The 21,770-nt window shown below is 44.7% G+C and overlaps 1 protein-coding gene across 2 annotated transcripts; it reads right to left on the reverse strand.

Moving 5' to 3' along the window:
- Positions 1–389: 389 nt before the first annotated feature.
- Positions 390–21,648, reverse strand: tbc1d23 (TBC1 domain family, member 23). Of its 2 annotated transcripts, XM_035409674.1 has the most exons (19): positions 21,396–21,648; positions 18,794–18,905; positions 18,303–18,408; positions 16,944–17,148; positions 16,259–16,382; positions 15,361–15,485; positions 14,761–14,807; positions 14,244–14,347; positions 13,763–13,885; positions 11,762–11,854; positions 10,205–10,375; positions 9,378–9,420; positions 9,068–9,174; positions 8,512–8,654; positions 8,187–8,231; positions 6,200–6,288; positions 4,947–5,082; positions 4,391–4,585; positions 390–2,382 (listed from the first exon to the last, which is right to left on the reverse strand). In XM_035409674.1, exons 1-19 carry the CDS (start codon positions 21,515–21,517, stop codon positions 2,298–2,300), a joined length of 2,175 nt encoding a protein of 724 aa, XP_035265565.1. In that variant the 5' UTR covers positions 21,518–21,648; the 3' UTR covers positions 390–2,297. The 2 variants fall into 2 exon arrangements, with proteins under 2 accessions (XP_035265565.1, XP_035265566.1); XM_035409675.1 differs by lacking the exon at positions 8,187–8,231.
- Between the last annotated feature and the right edge of the window lie 122 nt (positions 21,649–21,770).

Consider the following 21,770-nt stretch of genomic DNA (forward strand, 5'->3'; position numbering starts at 1 on the left):
CTTAAAATTCAGAAGGAAATATTATTGCTGTAAGTGTTCACTGATATGATTTATGTGTTCCATGAACTTGTTGAGATGACCTTGTTGTTGGAATTGTGCTGTCTCTCTTCACAGCCAATCAAAGACATTGTAAATGATATGAATGCATTAATTGCTATAAAAATGTTTTGCTTTCTTTTAGAGCAAACAAAAAGAACTTAAGGAACTTCAGTTTTACACTAAGGTTATCAAGTTACCACAAGATGAATTTACACAGACATTTTTCTTGTTAAACCTTTTTCATTAAATTTTGGAAATGCAAACCTTTCGTCTCCAAGTAATTTACCTCTGTTTTGTTGTCCTGAAACTCAAACGTGCATCATCACCAAAATGCTTGACACTGACAAATGTTTGATTCATCTGTAAATTTATTACAACAAAGAGGGTTACAAAAACAGTATAATTACAAGGTGCATTTAACAGAAAATAAACTCCCAAGTAATTAAAAAAATGTTTTGATTAGGTCTGTCTGAAATGGGGGGGAGGGGGGGGCAACCTCTGTATTTGATTTACAAACAGGAAATGAAGGAGGGTTGCAAAGTGTGCACGTCTTGAATGGAAACTATGACCCACGTATTCAGTCTGTGGTCCAAGACTGCCTTCTCATGCAAGCTGAATGAGTCCAACGGAAAGCAAGGTCTAAGAAAGAGGGCCGCAAAGCTCAATTTACAAAAAAAAAAGGGGGGGGGGGGGGGGCTTAAAGAATATTGAACAAACAAATCCCCATAGTGGTACAGCAACAAAACTATATAAAGTCTGGGGAGGGGAGGGCTCAAAACCGAGGGACCATCCTCCCAACCGGTTAGATGCCTGTTAGCTTAGCCTAGTTTAGACTCCATCCCGACTGAATCTTCATAATACAACAGATCTCCAGATCACGTTAATACCAAAAGGGATGTGGGGCCACAGCAGCATCTTAAACATGGTTGTGAGGATGGGGGAGGGGAGGGAGAGGAAGGCAGGTTTGTGTGGAAATGGGGAAAACTACCCCCCTGAAATGAGCTGTGCTATTTCTCCTTAAGTGAGTAAATACACAATAGCAAGTTAGATGACATGGTTAAGACAGGCCCCACCCTCCGTATGCGCTTTTCTCCCCCCCCGGAAAGTTATGCCGTTGTCATAATTTATAACACAACGTTTACAGTATATACAGTACAGAGATAATTCAACCAAACCCTCTTCGTTTCAAGGTTAAGGCTAGAAGCTGAAAAATAAACGCCAAGGGCGTGTAAGAAAAGATAAAACAGCCGTCACAAACTTAACCCAAAATAGTGAATGGAGGACAGATGATGAACACCATAAGGTAACATACACCTTTTTGCGTACAGTTGCTACCAAACTTGAGACTATTTCTATCTCTTTTTTTTTTTTGGAGGAAAGGTCATGTTTGGTAACGCGTCTTAATATTCTCAGTCAAACTCAGTGGCTTCGCTACACCCGCGGCTACACCGGGACCGGTTGTCATGTGGTCATTCAGACTGTGTTCAGGGGTTACCAGTATGCCGAGCAAACACTGCTGCACTCTCACCACCCAGTGTTAAGACAGTCTGGGTGAGAGGAAGGAATGTAGACAACACCCAACCCCCTCCCTCCCCTAAATACAGCTCTCTGAAAAAACTGTCAGACACAAATGTCTATTCAGTTCTTCCATCTAGCATTCACAGACAGCAGATCGCTTTCAGTTCTGCCATCTAGCATTCACAGACAGCAAATCGCTTTCAGTTCTGCCATCTAGCATTCACAGACAGCAAATCGCTTTCAGTTCTGCCATCTAGCATTCACAGACAGCAAATCGCTTTATGCTTAAATAAGATACAAAAGAAAGTGGTCAGTGACTGACCTTCCTATATGAAGTTCTCCACAGTAACTGAAGCCTCTCTTCCGTCAATACCTCCCTGCCTATACATTTGCCAGTCGCGGAGTACAGAGCTGCTTCACATTTGTGTTTGTTAAGGCTAGGCAGATGCCTTAAAAATAATGATAGGTTACAGCTTAACTGTTATAATATACTCCATCTTGCAATAACTTTGGACATTTAAACGGTCAAAAAAATTATTTAAATTATTTTTTGACGAAAGGTCGGAAGGATCAATTTGACGTGTGGCATGCGACCGCGCAGCTCCTCGGGTGTAAAGTCTGGCAGGTGGGACCAGGATGCCCATTTACAGGTGGGGACTTATAATCAACACCGCAGGCCACTATTCTCTCCTCTGCAGTTCCTCTAGCCGCCAGCAGGGGTGCACTTGTTCACCTTGGAGCTACGAGCTCTCGAGAGCGTCCAGCACCTTCATAATCTGCTGCTTGATGGCCTTGGTGGCATCGCCTGCGTTCGGTATGAGGTACCTGGAAAGGAAGGAGAGAGGGAGGGAGGCGTCACTTAACACAGAATACCAAACCTCAGGCAAGCAGAGAAGGTCTTTTTCCACAGCGGTTTTGAAAAAGCAAAAGGTCTACAAGCGACTAACGACCGCGGTTCTCAACCATGATCTTGGAATACCCCTTGCCATGCTAGATATCATTCCATCTAACTGCTTGATTAATTAAGGTTGTAAAAATAGTTATTTATTTTATATTGCAGGTTTCGCTCATTACTATTTACTTTTTTTGTCCACACTTCAAGCATTCAGGAACAATTTTAACTGTATGAATTAAACAAAAGAAATGTAAGCTCTTTCAACAAGACCAGGTGAAAACTTAGTATACGGCTGGACCTCTCCGGCCGACCAATGGTGTAACTTCATAACTCAGCCGACTAATGGTTTAACTTCATTACTCAGTCAGTCACAGACATTCGCGTTTCTAGGTCTGGCCCCGCTGTTGCAGTCCAGCCAAAAAGAATCATGAGCCTTGATAATGAAAGTATTTATTTTGTGAGAACTGGTCTGATTAAAATCCTTCAATCAATGCAGAATATTTATTCTGTGTAATATGAATATAACTTCTCGCGTTAAAGAGTGTAAATCATTCCTTATTAGACATTAAATGTCTAATTAAATACAATTAATAGCTCTCTATAGTTCAGGAATTGCAATTATGTTAGGATAGTCACTAGTTGGCACACACACTTTCACCACTTCTGTTCAAGATGAATACAAGCAAGCCAACTCAAACCAATTCACGCCAACTCAACTCAATCCTGGCGTGTCAGCCCTGCAGTAGGTACTAATCACAGACTGATGAAACTGAAGATAATTCAAGGCCAGCATAATTCATTCAAACGGTGTCACCAGGAATGCTACTGGATCATAAATGTGAGAAAACGCCTCTTTAAAAATAGAGATTTTCAAACTGTGGAAAAAAACATAGACTACAGTATGTGTGCCAAGTACCTACTGAGTATTACGTGAATAGATATTAATGGAAAAACTGTTTCAAGGATTTAAGTCAGTGCATGTCCAGTCAATCAAAATACAGGAATCTACACAGTAATCTAGCAAATCATGGAACATAATGGTCCCACTGTACAAATAATAATCATGCTCCAAACCAGCATTGAGTTTGCATGCCTCTTGCCAAAACAACCAGTGAGACCTGTTTCTACTTCACATCTACTTTGTTTATACTCATGTGCAATACATTTTACTCACACGTTGTTTTATAAATAGCACATGGGAAACGTCTGGCCCATACACACCATTCGTAAATAGAATGTGGCCCTTCGCAAGAGATAGTTGAAGAACACTTCAGTAAAGTGTGCTAGGACAGTTAAAACCCTTTAAAGGTGCATGTGACAAACACGCCTGCCACAGGCCACCGAAGTGGCTTTCTTTGGGGCCCTCCAGCACAGAGACACAGGGAGAAGATGTTCAAAACAGTCCACATTTATTCCACGAGGGTTTGGCAAGATGGTAAAGCCAAATGAGCAGATGTTAACCCTGTCATGACGGAAGCTGCCTGGTGTGGGTGGGGATGGCAGATTTAACCTGTGCGCAGTGATTACCTCACTACGCACAGGTGCAGCCACTCCTGTTCCTGGGTCCAATTAGCCTGGCCAATTATCTAATTCTTCACCAATTATCCAATTGGCCAGGTCTAATTAGCTTGACCCAGGGCAGGTGTGGCTGCTTAAACCAGCCATCCCCACACCACAGTGCAATAAACACTAAATCACGTTTTCGCAGTTCTAAAGCCGAGCATCCTGAGTATCTTTGTTTGATACATCACCACTGGCAGCTGAGGGCAATGGAGTTCTACAACACCGACTTTGAATTTTGAAAAATACATTCCAAAACCCTACTCTTTAAAGGGTTAAAATGTGTGCAGGCTGATGACTGACGAATGCTAACGAGGGTGCCGGATTCAGACTGGCGGTAGCCTGCGCGCCGCCATTCGTCCGCGCAGCGGCGGGTACCTCTCCACCGCCATGATCTCCACGCCGGCCGTGTTGCTGTTGCCGAACTTGAAGGTGATGAGCTCCGGGTGCTTCTTCTTGGAGGTGATCTTCACCACCGAGCTGAGCGGCTGCCGGGACTGGATGTAGGCGAAGCCCTTCCGCGAGGCGATCTCCCGCAGGCAGTACATGTGCGTGGCCGTCACCAGGAGGTGGCTGCGCAGACGCAGACGCAGACAGGGAACGCAGAGAGAGAGGGACGGGGGAGCGGAGTTAGCTGGTATGCGCTTGTGAATAACACCGCCTCGCCAGCCTTGGAAAATGTCTCCCTTCTGGCTGGTAACCTGATTTGGAAACTCCATATATGTATGAGTATGTGTGTGTGTGTGTGTGTCTACCCTATCCCTGATACACTGTGGAGAAGACATGTAAAATGTCTCTTATTTGTAGTCCAAAAATCTGAAGAGAACTACAGGTGGTCACTTCCCATTATTCAGCCCCCTAGGGGTGACAGGAGGTAAAACGAGCACAAGGGTGTACGATAAAAGGGCTGTGCAACATTGCACAGCGGGCTCACCTGGGGAACATGTGGCCAGTCTCCTTCACTTCGTTGCAGGGCACGTGGTGCTTGACGTCTGGCTTGTTGATCCAGGTCTGGATGTTTACGATCTCCTTGCGGTCGTCGTCCGATATGGACGAGCTGTCAATCTCATCTGTGGAGAGAGTCACACGGTAGCTCTGACTGCAGGGCTGAGGGAACCACCCCTGGCCTCTCCAGAGCTTACTATGGGCGTCCCAACCATGTCCTTTTAGTGCCACAGGGTGTGCCCATCTTTACTGTTACTCTGCAATTAACTGATCGGTAAAAGTATTTTATGACATAGGTTATTGCACCTTGTTTCTTGGGTATATACTTGTTGATTTTAAGGCAAAGTCCAGCAGAACCCTGTGTGTCTCCAGCACCAAGGTTTGGGGAGGCCTGGCCTACAGAGAGCAGCACTGGCCTCTCTCCTGCAGTGACTTGGACTACGCCACCCCTGTGTATGCTGCTTTTTGTTCCAGCCATAGTTGCAACCCTGAATTGTAAGGAGTTGTTAAATGTTCTTAGCTTGACATTGAATACCCTTTGAAGGACAATTTATTTATCTTGTTAGGCCACATAATGTCAGAAATAGATATGTATACCATGAAGAATACATGTCCCATATTCATATTCCAGGACTTTTAATAACCCAACTCAAACAATTCTTTAGTGTTCTGCAATGTGCTATAAATATGACACATGATTCCTGTATAAAAAGTGGTTACATTTTTTAAATTCAATTATAGACTGACGGGTGAAATCAGTGGGGTCTCGGCTGCTGAAGGACATCAGCTCATTGAAATTCTACCATTTGTGGAAGAGTTCACAGATAAAGCAAAGAGAAATGAGCCCAAACCTGCATTGTTTCAATAAATTAAAAAAAAAAAACAACTATGGAGGAACTTCTAAAAGGTTACAACAATGTTGTCTGACCAGGACCGGCTGTAGCAAAAAGCAGCATACACAAAGGGAGGCTGAGGACTGAAGCCGAGGAGCCCTGGTCTACGCGACGCTAACCCGACCGCACCGGTGAACCTCCAGCTGACCTCGTGACATCACATCTGCTCAATTTAGGTTTCGCTGAAACGGATTTACCTTCTGTGTCCAGCCGGTCGAGGTTAAAGAGTCAGGCTTAAAGATAAAGCTTAAAAAGGAAGCTACGGTACAAAAGGGCCAGCAGACGGTTTGGGTTGGGTTGGGGGGGGGGGTGGGTGCGTGGGCGCGGCGGAGCAGGGGGGCTTATTTACCCGTGTCATACTCCTCCTCATCCCCGATGCTGAACACGGGTTTGACCCCCCTGTAGGGCCTCCCTACCCGGTCGCTGCTGCTCACATGTCTGTGGAAAGAGTGAACCGTCAGGATCGCCACAGCAACGACAAGCCAAACCCCCACCCCCCCCCTCAGCCCCGCTCCCACACACACACACACACACACACGCACACACACATCCAGAGTGGTCATCAACGCTGGGACAAGAGATGAGGGAGTCCCAACTCTACAAGAGGAAGCAAACCAGTTAATAAAAAAGGAAAGATGTTAATAAAAAAGACAGATGTTAATAGAGAAGGACCTGCTACTGAGAACACAAAAGCAGCGATGCCCATCCAATACATGGTAACCACGGTGATGTGAACCCTGGTATTGAGTTATTAGCGATGCAGTAAACACTGCCAAAGAGAAGGGGGCGCCGTGTCCACACAATGCTGGCAGGAAAGGATGTTGGCAGCCATGACCGAAAAAAACCCACCACTGGTGGGGGTTAGGTTTACTAAAACACCAGACTCCAGTGATTCTCAGAGCAGATAGAGATGCCACTCCAGGTTGCTCTTGGGGTTAGTCTGGAAAGCAGGCACGGACACACGGACAGACAGACAGACAGACAGACAGAAAGACGAGGCCGGGGGTGAGCTGAAAAGGCATGAGCTGGTGGTTAGAGGGCGCGGTGCAGCTGAGGTCAGAGCTGTGGGGGCGTACACCGGAAACACTGAGACTCTGTGGGGGGTGACTGTGTGAAACACATTATGACCGTCTGAGCTGTGTGTATATGAACAGGAGTGTGTGTGTGTGTGTGCGTGTGAGTGTGCGTGTGCGGTGTGTGTGTGTGTGTGTGTGTGTGTGTGTGTCTGTGTGTTGCATATAGTGTGCACTGTGAGTGTGGTTTTACGTGCAATGTGTGCATTCACGCGTGTGTGAACAAGCATGCACCTAAATTAAGTGCCAGTTTACAAACGTTTTGTAAACAACCCTTATGGAAATGGAATACACAGCCATATATTTAAGTAAAATATATTTTCAAGAGCAGAAAAGATATTGTGCAACGCTTCACAATATAATAGTATTAATTATTGTTGCTTTCAGGTATTTTCAGGCAATTTTCTCCCAAAAATACAACGCTGTGAAATATATTTATCTTTATAAATATATTTACAATTTATAGCATGGCTTTCCAGGATACTTGCTTCTGACTGGTCATCAGTTGTGTATAAAGGCGCAGTTTCACACTAGATTATATCCCTCCACACTTTACGTAGCCGAGCAGTCTGGTCAGAGTGCACTCCCTTGTGCTGGTATCTAACATTACAGTTAAGCTAGGCGCTATGGAAGAAAATCCTGGAAAGAAGCAAAGGAAAATGTAAAAAACTAACCATTCTATGGGAACAGCTGACACTGTCAACCTGGCCACCTACATGCAAAAATGCCCCCTTTAACCTGACGCTCTTCACAATAATTGGAAACCTCCAATTTCATTTTTGTAAATAGCGTGAACTATGAAATTAAAAACTTTGTGAGCTAGCTTGTTTGTGGTTGCTAGGATACTAAAAGCTGTTGTTCCTAGTGGGAACTACTTTTTGTGGCGGAAGCTACAAATGTACAAATATGCGTAATTTCTCTGGCAAGTAGTCGTGGTATAAGCGGGATAATGTACAGTGAGGGAGGCAACTGTTTGAAAACAAGCCCCTTCAGGGTGATTAAGAGAACATCACATCAATGCGGGGCTTACTCCGAAACAACCACCTCGCTCACTATACATCATCCTTTACACATGGAATATTTATTGTATATGAATATGACACATTGTGGCATATTCCATTTCCATAAGAGAAGAGCAGAGTGGCTCGTGGTGAGATGTGCAGGCGTGTCCCCAGGCTGGCAGTGCCACCGTGAGTGAGTGGGCGTGGGGGCGGGCACTGGTGCTCATGCCAGCGGAGAGACAGAACGTGGGGCGGGTCTTACCGATCCAGAATCCCCTTCTCTGGCCAGGGCAGATTGAAAGACATTCTATTGTAAAATAAATGAGGCACAGGGGGCGGGGTTTGAGGAAGGGGACTTAACTGAACACAACTCGTCAAAATAAGAGCAGCTTAAAAAAAAGAAAAAAAAAGTTTAAAACAATGGAAAAGCACATATTTTATCATACAGGAGGGTAAGTAATGTTAACAATTATGTGGATGCGGTATGAGTAGGGAATTTAAATATTTCAATAAAAAGAAAGACAAAATAAAATGCCAAACCCAGAGCACAGGTGCAGTTAAGTCCAGTTTGGGGGGCGGGACCTCACCTGTCCACCGGCACCGAAGTGTTCTCGATGAAGCTGATCACCTTCTCCTTCACATTCACAGACTTGGACTTGAGGGCAAAGGTCATCTTATTGACCAGAGACTTCACACCTTTGCCATCCCCAACGCCGTTCATGGTCTCGCCCTGCAGGAGAGAGGCGGGCGGGAAGGGGCGGGACCAAACGAGGCAAGGGGTGGGACAGAGCGGGGGCGAGGTGTTGTAATTAAAAACTCACTCATCCTGTAGCCATGACAACCAGCCTACTTCTGTCTGTCTCTCTTTTATTGACTTATCCCTGGAGGCTAAGTTTTTGCAAAAACTTACCCACTTTCACTAAATGTTTGTACTATTTACTTACATTTATTGTGGTAGTAATAAACATATATGTATTGTGGTAGTAATATATACCACATATGGCTTGATTCATTTTTAAGCATTTTTTCAATTCTATGTTATATATTCTGAAGAGTTGCAATATCTTGCAACTATACTGATAATATATTTGTGTGAGGGGGGATCAGGAGCGGTGAAGGGCAGGCCAGGGGGCGCACACTCACATCGGGGGAGCAGAGGCTGCCGTGAGACCCTGAAGTGCTCACGATCCAGTGGACGTACACGTTATCTGGGCCCTCCACGTTAATGTCAGCCAGGTGCTGCTGCAGAGCTGGAACACGGAGCAAACAGAGTGACGCTTCAGGTTATTAATGTCCCCTAAACACACACGCACGCAAGCACACACAGACACAGACACACACGCACGCAGGCACACACAGACACACGCACGCACGCAGGCACACACGGACAGAAGCACACAGAGCCTCAATGAAACACAATGAAATTTTGAGGGGTTTGTGTTTTAAAGCTTACCCATGAAACCACCTTTAGCAATACTGACATACTCCTTGTTTTTCTGTAACAGAAAATACAACACAAGAATTTTTAAAAATCAAAAATTTTTAACAGATACATCTACCCCACTGTATGACAGACTAAGACTTGTCTGTTTTCTGTGAGAGTTTCAGTGAGTTTTCTGCTCTCACTGTAGCCACACGCAACCCAGTGATGACATCATAGACTATGAGAAGCACGTGTCCCAGTACAAACCAAGATGGAAAGCACCTTTATGTACATTCCCACAAATAGGAGACTCCGCCCAAATGTCCCACCCTCTGACCTGCAAGAAGTGGGCCAGCACCATGTTCATGTACATGCCCTGACTCCGCCCACACGCCCTCTGACCTGCAGGAAGTGGGCCAGCACCACGTTCATGTACATGCCCTGACTCCGCCCACACGCCCTCTGACCTGCAGGAAGTGGGCCAGCACCACGTTCATGTACATGTCCTGACTCCGCCCACACGCCCTCTGACCTGCAAGAAGTGGGCCAGCACCATGTTCATGTACATGCCCTGACTCCGCCCACACGCCCTCTGACCTGCAGGAAGTGGGCCAGAACCATGTTCATGTACATGCCCTGACTCCGCCCACACGCCCTCTGACCTGCAGGAAGTGGGCCAGCACCATGTTCATGTACATGCCCTGACTCCGCCCACACGCCCTCTGACCTGCAGGAAGTGGGCCAGCACCATGTTCATGTACATGCCCTGACTCCGCCCACACGCCCTCTGACCTGCAGGAAGTGGGCCAGCACCATGTTCATGTACATGCCCTGACTCCGCCCACACGCCCTCTGACCTGCAGGAAGTGGGCCAGCACCATGTTCATGTACATGTCTTCCTCCTCGCGGCCGCTGCCCATGAAGCACAGGTGCTCCCCGCTGGCGACGGAGCCCGACTCCAGAGACTGCTTCTGCGCCTCCAGCAGGGACTTCACCGACAGCGCAAACTCAGAGGGGTTCTGTAGCATCTGGGACACACACACACATAGGCGCATACGTACACACACACACACAAACACACACACAAATAAATTTGCAGTGTTATACCACCCTGTGTGGAGGAAGTAAGGGACTTTATGGAAACAAAACGTACAGCATTATGCTCAAATGTATATATACACAATGTACAGTGCTGGCACAATTTGTGGAACCACGGTGCTTAAAGAAGCAGTTGAGTAAACTTGTATCTGTGCCCTCTCTTCTGTTGTTGTTTGTTGGATTTTCGTCTGTAAAAATGTGTTCTAAACAGTTATTTTCTTGACTACGAGTGGTAAAGACATTATTTGACCCTCAGTAATTTGAAATAAAGTATACAAACAAAAACAAGTTTTCTTTGCATGAACATTATCATTTATGTAGAAAAAACACTGGAAAATGTTTAAGCTGATTATAAAATTAACAACAGTAAAATACATTGGACTGCTCAATTATGTAGGTATGAACTAATACATATAGGAAGGTGTAATGATTATTACTTAACACAAATGCTAATTATTTCCTTTTTGTATAAAGGTGATATTACATTTATTACATATTGCATATATCATGCCGAAGAGAGAAATTGTTGCAAAATATTGCATTAATCGTCAAACTATACATGCAGTGTTTCCATAATATGTGCCAGTACGTTATACACAACATACATTCAAGTAGACACAATATATACTATATCAACAAATAAATGATTGCTGCTTTCACATACCGCCAGTTATATACTCTTAAAAGCCAATGCTGCTAATTATTTTTCCAAGGATTTTATTTAAAAACATCCAGTCTGCCCAACTTCATGCTCCAGAACAAAAGCAATACGGCAAGCAGAATTACTTTTTCAGATGGATAATCAATTTTATCCTTAATTTTTCATTGATTGACAACTTGCATTTTATTCTCGGGTTTTTTGATATCACAGGACACTGAAGGAAATTTTTTTAAAAGTTAAACGTTTTTAAAAGTTAAAATTTTCCCCAAACCCCTTACGTGCATTTCGATCCTTGTTTATCACTATATTTTCCAAGAAGTCTCTATATTCATATATCTGTATATTCATAACATCCAGTATCTATACCTGCTTATTCCTGGTCAGGGTTGCAGGAGATGCTGGGGCCTACCCAGCATCCACTAGGACAGAGGCAGGAATACACCCTGGACAGTTGGCCAGTCCATCGCAGGGCACATACACCATTCACTCACACATTCATACCTATGGGGAATATAGTCTCCAATTAACCTAACCTGCATGTCTCTGGACTGTGGGAGGAAGCCGGAGTGCCCGGAGGCAATGAGGAGAACATGCGAACTGCACCACCGTGCCGCCCTTACTCATAATACACTGCAGTATATATTCCATTGCTCACCAGGTCAGAGTCCAGGTGGAAGGCAGTGGAGAGGTGGCCAGCGTTGTACTGCTCCGCTGGACGGCAGTCCACCACAAAGAACCGCACGCCCTCCTAAAAAAGTTAAAAATAGGGGAAGGGGGGGGGGGGGGGGGTGGGCATTAGATACCCTGAACACTGCTGACTGGATGGGTTACATTGCATAACAAGGCATTCATTTAGCAAATGCTGTCATTCAGAGCTCATTACAATGCAAGCGCATCCCACCCCCCCCGAGTTACACGTGAACCTGCCAGACCGGGCTAACAGCATTCCAAGGCTGGCTAGCGCTTAACATCACCGAAGTGTTCAGACGGTTAATAAACCAGTTAAATCCTAAACACTGCAGCCACCCACTCAGCCCATCCAGTTCTTCTGCCCTGGCCTGTGTCTTCACTGTACTTCCATCTTGCCCATTCAGTCCACTCAAACCGAGGGTCCCCAAACCTGGGTGACCATGTATGTACCCCATTTATCCTGGGGGACCCCCCATGTATGCTGATTTGCATTCCAACCTTATGTGCAAATTCAGAAATATGATGAGCTGCTCATTGTCCATTTTATTCAGACTCGCGAGGGATGACGTATTCTCTTAATGAGAGCCAGAGACATATACTCATCTTGCACAAGACATACATTCCACATTATTTACATACTATTAGGATTAGATAGCAGGCCGTAATGCTGAAATCATATTTCTTTTTCAAATTCTATTTGTGTTGGCAAGCATCCAGAACTGATCTGTGGGTTTCGACAAGCTACATGTTTATTGCTGTCATAAAATGATGATGTAAGTCAAGTGCACTCTGGGTCACAAGGTAATTGAAGAATAAACTATTTAAGAAGGCAAAAAAAAATCTTATTTGACCAGTCAGATGCAAGTCACATGATCAGGTCGAATATGCATTGGATTTAGGACCATGTAGGCAGCAGCTCCCTATGGGCAGGGGAAGCTGGAACAGTTCCAAGGGCTGAGACTGATAGGGGCCCTCAAAAATTGTGCTGTATTGTGCAGGGACAGGGTGGCCAGGGCCCAATGTGAGATGGGGCCAAAATGGGGGCCACAATCCTTGGCGATTCCCCAACACATAGGAATGTGGTCCAAATCGAAAATGGAAATCCCACATTCCATCTGATTATTCCATGTGCGAATGCTGTTCAGCTTTCAGGTTTTGCTTCAAGGGAAAGATCAAATGCTTAACAGATATTGTGAATAAAATTTTGGGCCACTTCAAACTGCCTGCCTAAACAAAACCTTAATTGCTCAAATCAGTTCTGAAGCAACTAATGCTTGCATTTTCTTGAATATTCTTCAGGGTTTTATTAGATTTATTGATATAGATCTTCAGCTGAAATTGTTTAAATTATTGAAATTCATAAATTCGGAATGGGAGGACACCTGGTAACTGAAACTAAACTATCTGGAGAAATAACTATTTTTGTGGAAAATGGAGGGTCTAAAGACAGAGGAAATGGTGCGCTGAGCCAAGCCAGTATTGTGTTAAAATCTGTACACTACGAACAAAGCTGGTACTTAAATATGTTTTCAAAAAATTAATTAATCAAGAGACTGGACAGAATGAAAATCGCAGAACTGAGTTTAAGAACCTTTGGCCTAAATCGGAAAATTTTTCCTGTCATACTGTTCAAAATTTGGCTAGCTGGCTGTCCTTTCATCATACTCTCTGTCCCATTCAACCTTCCCATCCATTAACCCATAAAGGAGCAAGATCACAAATATGTAATCAGAATGTTCTTAACTGAACATTCTAATGCTGATGTAACAATCACTACTGGTAACTGAAAGCAATGGAGTTCTAGAACACTGACATAGAATTTTGATAAAACATTCCAAAAAACCAACACTTCACAGGGCTAAAATCACCCATTTCCATTCATCGATACAGTTCTGTTCCCACTCTTTTCACCCTGCCCATCCTTCCACTGCTCCGCCCCTCTGCAGCCCCACCTACAAGTGCTCACCGGCTGCAACTGATTGGCCTGCAGGATCTCTGGGACAGACACAGGCAGACACAGAGCCTGGCTCAAGTCCATGTCTTCCTCCTTCAGAGCCACCAGGCTGCTTCCAAACAAGTTCTGGTTCTCCTGTGAAATGTTGGGAAGACGGACGGATCAGACGGCCAGGCAGTGCTAGAACACCCCAACCCTGGCAGGAGGACCTGGCCGTTCAGCCCATCAGAACATTAACCATACCGATGCCAACTGTTTTACCACTACAACTGTATTCCATTAACTTCCACCAGCCATGACTAATTATTTATGCAACACCACAGACAACATAAAAAACAAAGGCCCCAAGACACAGACACAGACAGGCAGACAGACACATTGACAGACACTCACATGGAACTAGTGATGAAAATATCACAGATATGAGAAGGTTCCAGATTCCTGACAGTCAGGCGCATGTGTAGGGCAAGAGGGGCACTGTGAGCAGCCGTACCTTCCTGAGAGACAGAGGGGTCTTGCTGTAGTAGTACTGAGCCAGAGAGAACAGGTCCTCAATGTCATCGGTCTCCAGGTGAGCGGGGGAGCCCTCCAACATCTCTGTTACACACACACACACACACACACACATTTACACATTACAACGTGGGGACCCACACTCTTTTTTTACACCTTGTAACTCCTCTGACTGTAAAAATGTATTAATCAGCCAAAGCATCTCGTAACAGTTATTCAGGCATGTAAGAGAAGCTTTCTCCTTCCACACGCGCACGTACAGCATACACATGCACGCACAGCCACAGAGAATTGCACGCCTTGCACTTCGTGCACTGTAGTTGCATTTACGTGATTAATTAAAGCAGTATACTGCACAGTCGTCTCAACTCACCTGGGTTCTTGGTCAGAATTGGTTGCTGATTTTTAGATTAAAACCAAACAGCAGCAGACCCTGCAGCCCTCAGTGGTCTACAGTGAATATGACAGAGCTAGAATGAGAGGCAGAGGATACTTACTGATAATGTCCTCTTTATTGTCCAGTTCCTGGGAGAGGATGGCATCTCTACAAGAAGAGAAATACTGCATTACTGCATTATCAGGGTTCTGTATTATCATTTAATAGGACACTCCACCCTCCGTTTGAATATCTACCTTTATACAAACAGTCAGAACGCAGAGAGGGTAATATATAGAGAAGGGATTACAGCTCAGAAGGCGCTGTGGCGGGGGATCAAACCCCCACCCGAGTGGCTCAAGAGTTGGCAACCCAAAGGCCTGCTGCACATAACTCGCCCCTATCAGGGTTCACTTGACTGGATCATAGTCCACTGTGATATCACATCACCTCCGGTGAGCTAGTGGAAGTAGTTCTCACGTGACCCAACAGCTAATTCAGCAAACTGAATCTGCAATTCTTTTCACTTGAATCGTTCGATGTGATTTGTTTGATGCAATTCTTGACTCTTTAAAAATGAACAATTTGCATTCTTTTGATGCGACTCCTTTGATGAATTGATCTTAATGGTGAATGGGGGCTAGTCAGCCATTATGGATTACGGAATTATGGATAACAAGGCTCCCTGTTACCCCTCAGCTGCCGGTCCGCCTGTACCTACTTTGCGTTGACGAGGATGATGAGCATGAGGAAGAAGATGAGGAAGGGGTCGGCCTGCTGCAGGTAGACGTCCCACATGGCCTGAGTCACCTGAGGACTGCAGTGGCTGGCGAACATGCTGCCCAGCTGGGGGAAACCAGAGGACGGGAACGCCGGTTACACACACGCAACATGCACGGAGGTCCCGAGACCGAAATAAAACCGGCTTAAACCAGCTTCAAGCTCTGAATCATTGCTACGTCATTCCCTGTCCCAGCGCAACCTGGCCCTGGCCCAGGTCCTGGAGAGCAGCAGGGTCTGCTGATGATTATTTTCGCTTTACAATTAGCAACCAGTTCAGACCCAAGAATCCAGTCAACGTGAGTTAACTGTAATAAACTTCCTTAAAGGGAAACTAAGCCCTTATTTGATGTTTTAGGATTTTACCGATTCCTCCACTGTTTGAAGGTAAAAATAAATTATATATCAGATTTCGAAGTTGTGCTTGTCTGAACATCTCACCTGCCTTGTCCTGCAGCTGAAAATGGCTCTTTGACTCAGCTATGTGCAGACAGTACATTGAAAGTGGGTGCGGCTGGCCTGATGATGCGATAAGAGTCACTCTGGAAAATGATTCCAGGACGGCAGACAGCAATTGCAACACACCAATCTACTTGATAAACGTCGTTTTACCGTTATTATGGGTGGACACAAACTTATCACCAAAAACTGAATCTAGGAAGAAGGTCTACTTCTTAACCACCCAATTACTTGCTAAACAGTAAAAACCAGCAGGAGACCATGTGACTCTCCAGGAGCACGGAGGCAGACCCCTGCTCTGCTCATGTTCCTTCAGTGTGTGAACGGCTACACAAGCTGCCCATGTAAGCCCGGGGATCGTGCAGACGGGGGACAGTCACCCAGTTGATGGCGTAGGAGTCGGGAGTGATCTTCTTGGTGTCCAGGAAGGAGCAGAGCTCGGGCTCGTGGTACTGCAGCAGGAGCCGGAACAGGTGGAAAGGTCGGCCCTTCGACACACAGTCCCTGTAGGCACACAGACGCGCGCACACACACACACACAGACAGACACACACACACAGACACATAAAGGTCAGTGCTCTCTCTCTCACAGAATCACATTTGGTCAAGGCTGAACCTGCATTCCTACTTTCTCTGTCTTACCCACCGCCATGCAGGAGGATTACACCGCTAAGCCTGTATATACATGTCTTTCTCCCCTCCCCCGCAAACACTGACTTATGTTTGTGTGTGTGTGTGTGTGATTGTGTATATGTTTATGTGCCTTTCTAAGTCTTCTATGTGTGAGTCAGTGTGTGTGCAAGTACAGGAGTCTCTGTGTGTCTAAGAGTGCATGCATGCTAATCTACCTGTGCATCTATGTATCCGTCTGTCTGTACTGGTGCAAGCTGGATACCCGGGGATGTATGTGCTCATGATGGTGTTAATGCGTTTGTGTGTCTGTCTGTCTGTCTGTCTGTCTGTATGTGCACACGCTGGTTACCTGGGGATGTATGTGCTCATGATGGTGTTAATGCGTTTGTGTGTCTGTCTGTCTGTCTGTCTGTATGTGCGCACGCTGGTTACCTGGGGATGTATTTGTTCATGATGGCGTAGAAGCAGTTGTAGAGATCACTGCGCGGCAGCTGCGGGCCCAGCAGGGGTTTGAGCAGGTCTGGCCAGCTGAGCTCTGAAGTGAAGGTGATGCTCCGGGATTTGCAGTAGAAGGTAATGACCGACTCTACGTCAGCCAGAATGCCTTCTTGCTCCTCCTCAGGCACCTCCAACTGATCTGGGAGGGAGGGAAAAACAGGGGTCAGAGGGGTTAGAGGTCAGAGGTTAACTCTCCACAGGAGAACTGCGCATACACTGCAGTTTCCCCTACGCCTTCTCACACCTGGATAAAATGCACGATAGCCATTAAATCACTGTGGACAGTACAGATCTCATGGCAATATACAAAAGAGTTTTAACCCCCTTCATCTTGACATACCTGGTTAAATAAAGGCAAAATAACAAAGACCAACTGTTTGTTACTTGTTAAGCGATGTGTGATATCTTTGTGATATCTTAGTAGACATTTTAATATTTTCAACCCACCCCCCAAACTAGCAAAGATCAGCGTCATAATTGTTTCTGAATGATAAAAAGATTTTCTGAAGTTTTGTACTTATACAAATAGAGTGTTAGTATTTCTTGCTGCTGTAGATTGATAAAACACTAAAGAGAATTAGCCTTACATTTTTTGGTGTAATTCTGTATTGTCCAGTCAATGCTAGACATTGCGTTATTACAGCCTGGTTATTGCAGCAGGTGAAAGGCAGGGTTTTTTGACATATCCTGGCAGCAGCTCTTTCCTGTATGAGACAGAAGCTCGATGTGCTGGGTGCAATGAGTACGAGAGCTTTGGAGCCTATGGGAATGCCATCTTTTCAGAGACTATGTTTCTGTTGTTGTTCAAGAACAAAGAGAAGGCTTTCAGTGGCACAATGAGCCACAGGCTCCTGGCGCTAGGCTAGGCTAGGCTGGACTGGGCTGGGCGGTGGGTGCTGCATTAGCCAAGTCAACTAAGTCAGGACAATGCCAATCCGGCACCTTCTACAGTGAAAGAGCATCTAAATCTGAGAGGATTTGGCACCTTCACAGGACACTGGGACCTGTATGAACACTGACAGTAGCCTGCTCCTCACTCTGATGAGAAGGACTGAGTCCACCTTCTCTTAGGACCCACAATGAGCTCATTTAATATCTTTACCAGGCCCAGCAGAAACAAAGCAATGAAATAAAATACTGTATGACAGCAAAGGACTGTTACCGAATGGGCTTCAATCGTGAGGGTAGAACCACCAATCATAGCGAAAGTAGTTTGTGGATGACATCATAAATTGCAAAGCCCATACCACTATGCCAGGTGCTTGTCATTTCGATTTTTCTCCAAACACTCACCAATCAGCTGCTGACACCTGCTGTGGATTACGGTCTGCTCAGGCAGGTCCAGAGACCCATCCCAGGAAGACAGGCTGTCTCCTTTCCCTGCCACATTCAGAGCAATCTGGCAAATACAGAGACATAGCATCAGCTAGCATCGAGAGACAGAGAGTAGCCCTGTGATGCTAACGGTCACAGTTGGCACTGGCATGGCTCAGATTGAATCCAGTGAGGCTCATCCATGTACCACAGTGCGGTGCCTCATTCAAATGAGCCATCCAGCAGCCCGGAGCATGTCATCTTAACATGGATAGGGAACAGAAAAAAACAGGAAATGCAGTTTCGAGCCAGCACAGGAAGTTGATGTGGGAAGTCAAAGAGAGGGAGGGAGAGACAAATCGGCAGTGCAGAGTGAAGGCCGTTCTGGGCATTTTCACCAAAGCGAGGACTGTACTGAGCATGCTCACTGCAGCCTAGGTATGAATCCACTTTTGGCCCCACCCCCTCACCTTCCATATTTTGGGTCTCTGAGGGTCGGGCAGCACTTGGCCCTGGATGATATTCCTCACAGTCTCCAGGTCACACCCTCCTGAGTCCAAAGCTTCCGCTAGGTCCCGTTCCCTAAGAGACAGAGACAATGCTTCATCCCGGTTGCCAGACTGGGCAAGTATTTCCCCCAAATACAGGGGTTTGTGAAAAAACTAACGGATGAAGTTTCAGTATAAATATGAATGGGAGTTCAAGGTTGATGGGGATTTTTTTAAGTCTTGAAATTTGTATGGGAATCAACCAGGATTGTGGATTTTGGGGTATGCACTAGGCTAATATATAAAAACTACACAAATCAGCCAACATCATAGCTACAGTCAAAATATGGTTAATTCTGGCAGCACTGTCCACACCACTGCTGCCTCAGACACACGCTAACATCCGCAACCCATGTAGTTTCCTCTACAATGACAAAAACAAACAGCACTGCAGCAAAGGTTTGGTTATTAATGAAAAGAAATCATATTTTGTTTTTGCTATGTCTGCATGTATTCAGGCTCAACCTGCCAACACAACAGAAATTACTCTACCTGAAAAATGAAAGAGAACAAAATGTACAGTTTACATAAACATTCATGTGCTCTCAACTTCACTGAATACTCTGGAAATACAATCCAATACTTTGAAACTCAAACATTCCAGGTCTCTCAAAAGGAGAGGAGAGAGCGAAGTCCATTTGATCTAAAGCTGAGAGGGGGCTCACTCGTTCAATAAATGAATACATTCATTGTTTAAATGGCGTAAAGGTGTTTCAAATTTAGTGATTACACTTTCCATACAGACAGTTCGTTGACAGGACCTCGCAGAGCAGCAGGATAGTTCTTCCTAATGGCCGCTGAGGCCAATATTAGACAAAGAAGAAGAGCCAGGCCCAATACTTCCTATAAGAACAACGTCAGCTAGCTAGCTCTCATTTTAACAGGATCCTGAGAGTTAAACAATGAGCTGTCGCAAAACTACTGCTGCTGCACCACGTAACATATACAGCATTTGCAGCGAAAACTTCTGTGCGAAATAATCGAAAAGTTTGACTATTTTAACTGGAATGACCAAAAGAATGCGGGCATAAACAGAATTGAATTTTTGATATGAATGCAATAGCCTCTTTCCATTAGTAAGGCCGAAGTGGTTGATGACAAAACGCGTATTTATCATTCACTTTTAACCCAATAAACACTTGGGTGCCGGTATCACCGGTGTGACTTAGCGTACATTTGAATACAGCTTCATCTTTAAGTAATTTAAATTAATTGAAATGCGAAAATAAAAAATCGTCTTCGCGTGAGTATTGGCATTCGTTGTGCACAGTAAGCTACGAGCGAAGGCACTGCCCCTTCGTCCATTTAAATTTAAATCCAAGTCGAAAACTGCATCTTCTGCGCTGCAAGACAGATGCCCGGACACATGCTCTGTATTGATTCAAAGGGATCGTGTTACATATCTAAGGCAGGGTTCTAACAAGCTACCTTGTCTGCAGTACTCTGCAAGAACGGAACAGACAGCAAAATTACAGCCCAGTTTACAGTACTGTAAAGCTAAAACAAACAGACAGCTTTGACACAACAATGCACAGAAAGACATGCAGTTTAATTTATAACAAAAGCATTATTTTCTGGCAAGTTATGCAGCTCTAGTCTTCACGCTTTCCGTACAAGATGGTACCGAATATGTTTTTAAAATATAACCTTTATAAAATTTTACTACATAGTCAACAAAAAGTGACGTTAAACAGATAGTTGACAATATGGAATTTATCAATATATGGCCAACGTAAACAAAACGGGCACGAGTCTTAACAGATTATCCGATTTATTACATATCGGATTTATAGACGTGCTTGATATGAATAAATCCGGCTAGCTCGCTAGTAGCTACAGCACACGACCTAGATCTCAAAATCAAAGGGGAAAACAATCGCACATCAAAAATTCAAATACAGCATAACATAACAGTACTGGTAGGCGAAAGAAGAACCACTATTTACAAGTTAGCAACACAATGAAATCTGAGAAATATCGTTTTTGAATTGGTGTAGCTGACTAGCTAGTAAGTAGTAAGCAACCTCAGCTAGCTACTTTCTGTAAATAACGTTAAATATGCAGCTAGCTATATTGCTAGCTATGGAAGGGAAGAATAAAGGCAGATTGCAAGATAGCTAGCGACCAATCTACGTAGTCTAGCCTTGAGCAGCTAGCCTAGTGTAAGATGATCTGATTATGGTCACGTATAAAAACTATATCGAACGAATCTATATACTGTGTCTGTTAAAGAAACAACGAGCTCGTTTGCAATACAGCAAAAATGTTAGTTAACTACAGTAGCCAGTAGTGTCGCTTTGTTCGCTAGCTTGATTAGCTAGGCGCATTCTACGAGAGGATATGGGGAGGCGGCGCTGATGTGTCTGATGATTCAACAAAGGCAGACAACGCTTTGCACTTATCCCAAGCCCAAAATTTTAACCCCCGGTTCAGATTTTAGATGAAAAACAATCTCTTCACAGTTCTCAAATCGATATTTTCATATACATTTTATTTTCGAAACTGCTTGTCAGAACGCTCTTACCAGCTGCCCTGCGATACTTCTGCTTCCGCCATTGCTGTTGACAACGTCCACGTCAAGCTTGCCGTACACAATAACCTTGTGTCGTAATTTTCCTTTTGACACTTGTTGCTTTCTAAAATCATTAGTTCATCAAATCTTACAGAAACCACTTTGCATCCACATGGCTGTATAGTCGTTTCACATACCAGGTCCTTCCCATATATTTCTAAAATAAGAATTCGACAGTTCCCTTGATAGACGGAAACCGGAACAGCGCTCAGTCTAATTTTTGCGGTCTAAACGGTAGCTGTACTTCCCAAATGTATTATCCATTACAATGTTACCCACGCTTTAAAAAAACAAAAGAAACCAACGCGCTGGCATCAGTTTACTTTT

The sequence above is a fragment of the Anguilla anguilla genome, chromosome 3, assembly GCF_013347855.1.
Source record: "Anguilla anguilla isolate fAngAng1 chromosome 3, fAngAng1.pri, whole genome shotgun sequence".
NCBI lineage: Eukaryota > Metazoa > Chordata > Actinopteri > Anguilliformes > Anguillidae > Anguilla > Anguilla anguilla.

Excerpts from the sequence above, each read along its gene's own strand:
- tbc1d23 (XM_035409674.1), bottom strand. The coding sequence starts at position 21,517 with ATGATTTTAGAAAGCAACAAGTGTCAAAAGGAAAATTACGACACAAGG. Across the intron at positions 13,886-14,243 it reads CCCCTCTGTCTCTCAGGAAG|GAGAACCAGAACTTGTTTGG; the intron begins GTACGGCTGCTC and ends AACATTTCACAG. Across the intron at positions 9,175-9,377 it reads TGCTAAAGGTGGTTTCATGG|CTCTGCAGCAGCACCTGGCT; the intron begins GTAAGCTTTAAA and ends TCCGTGTTCCAG.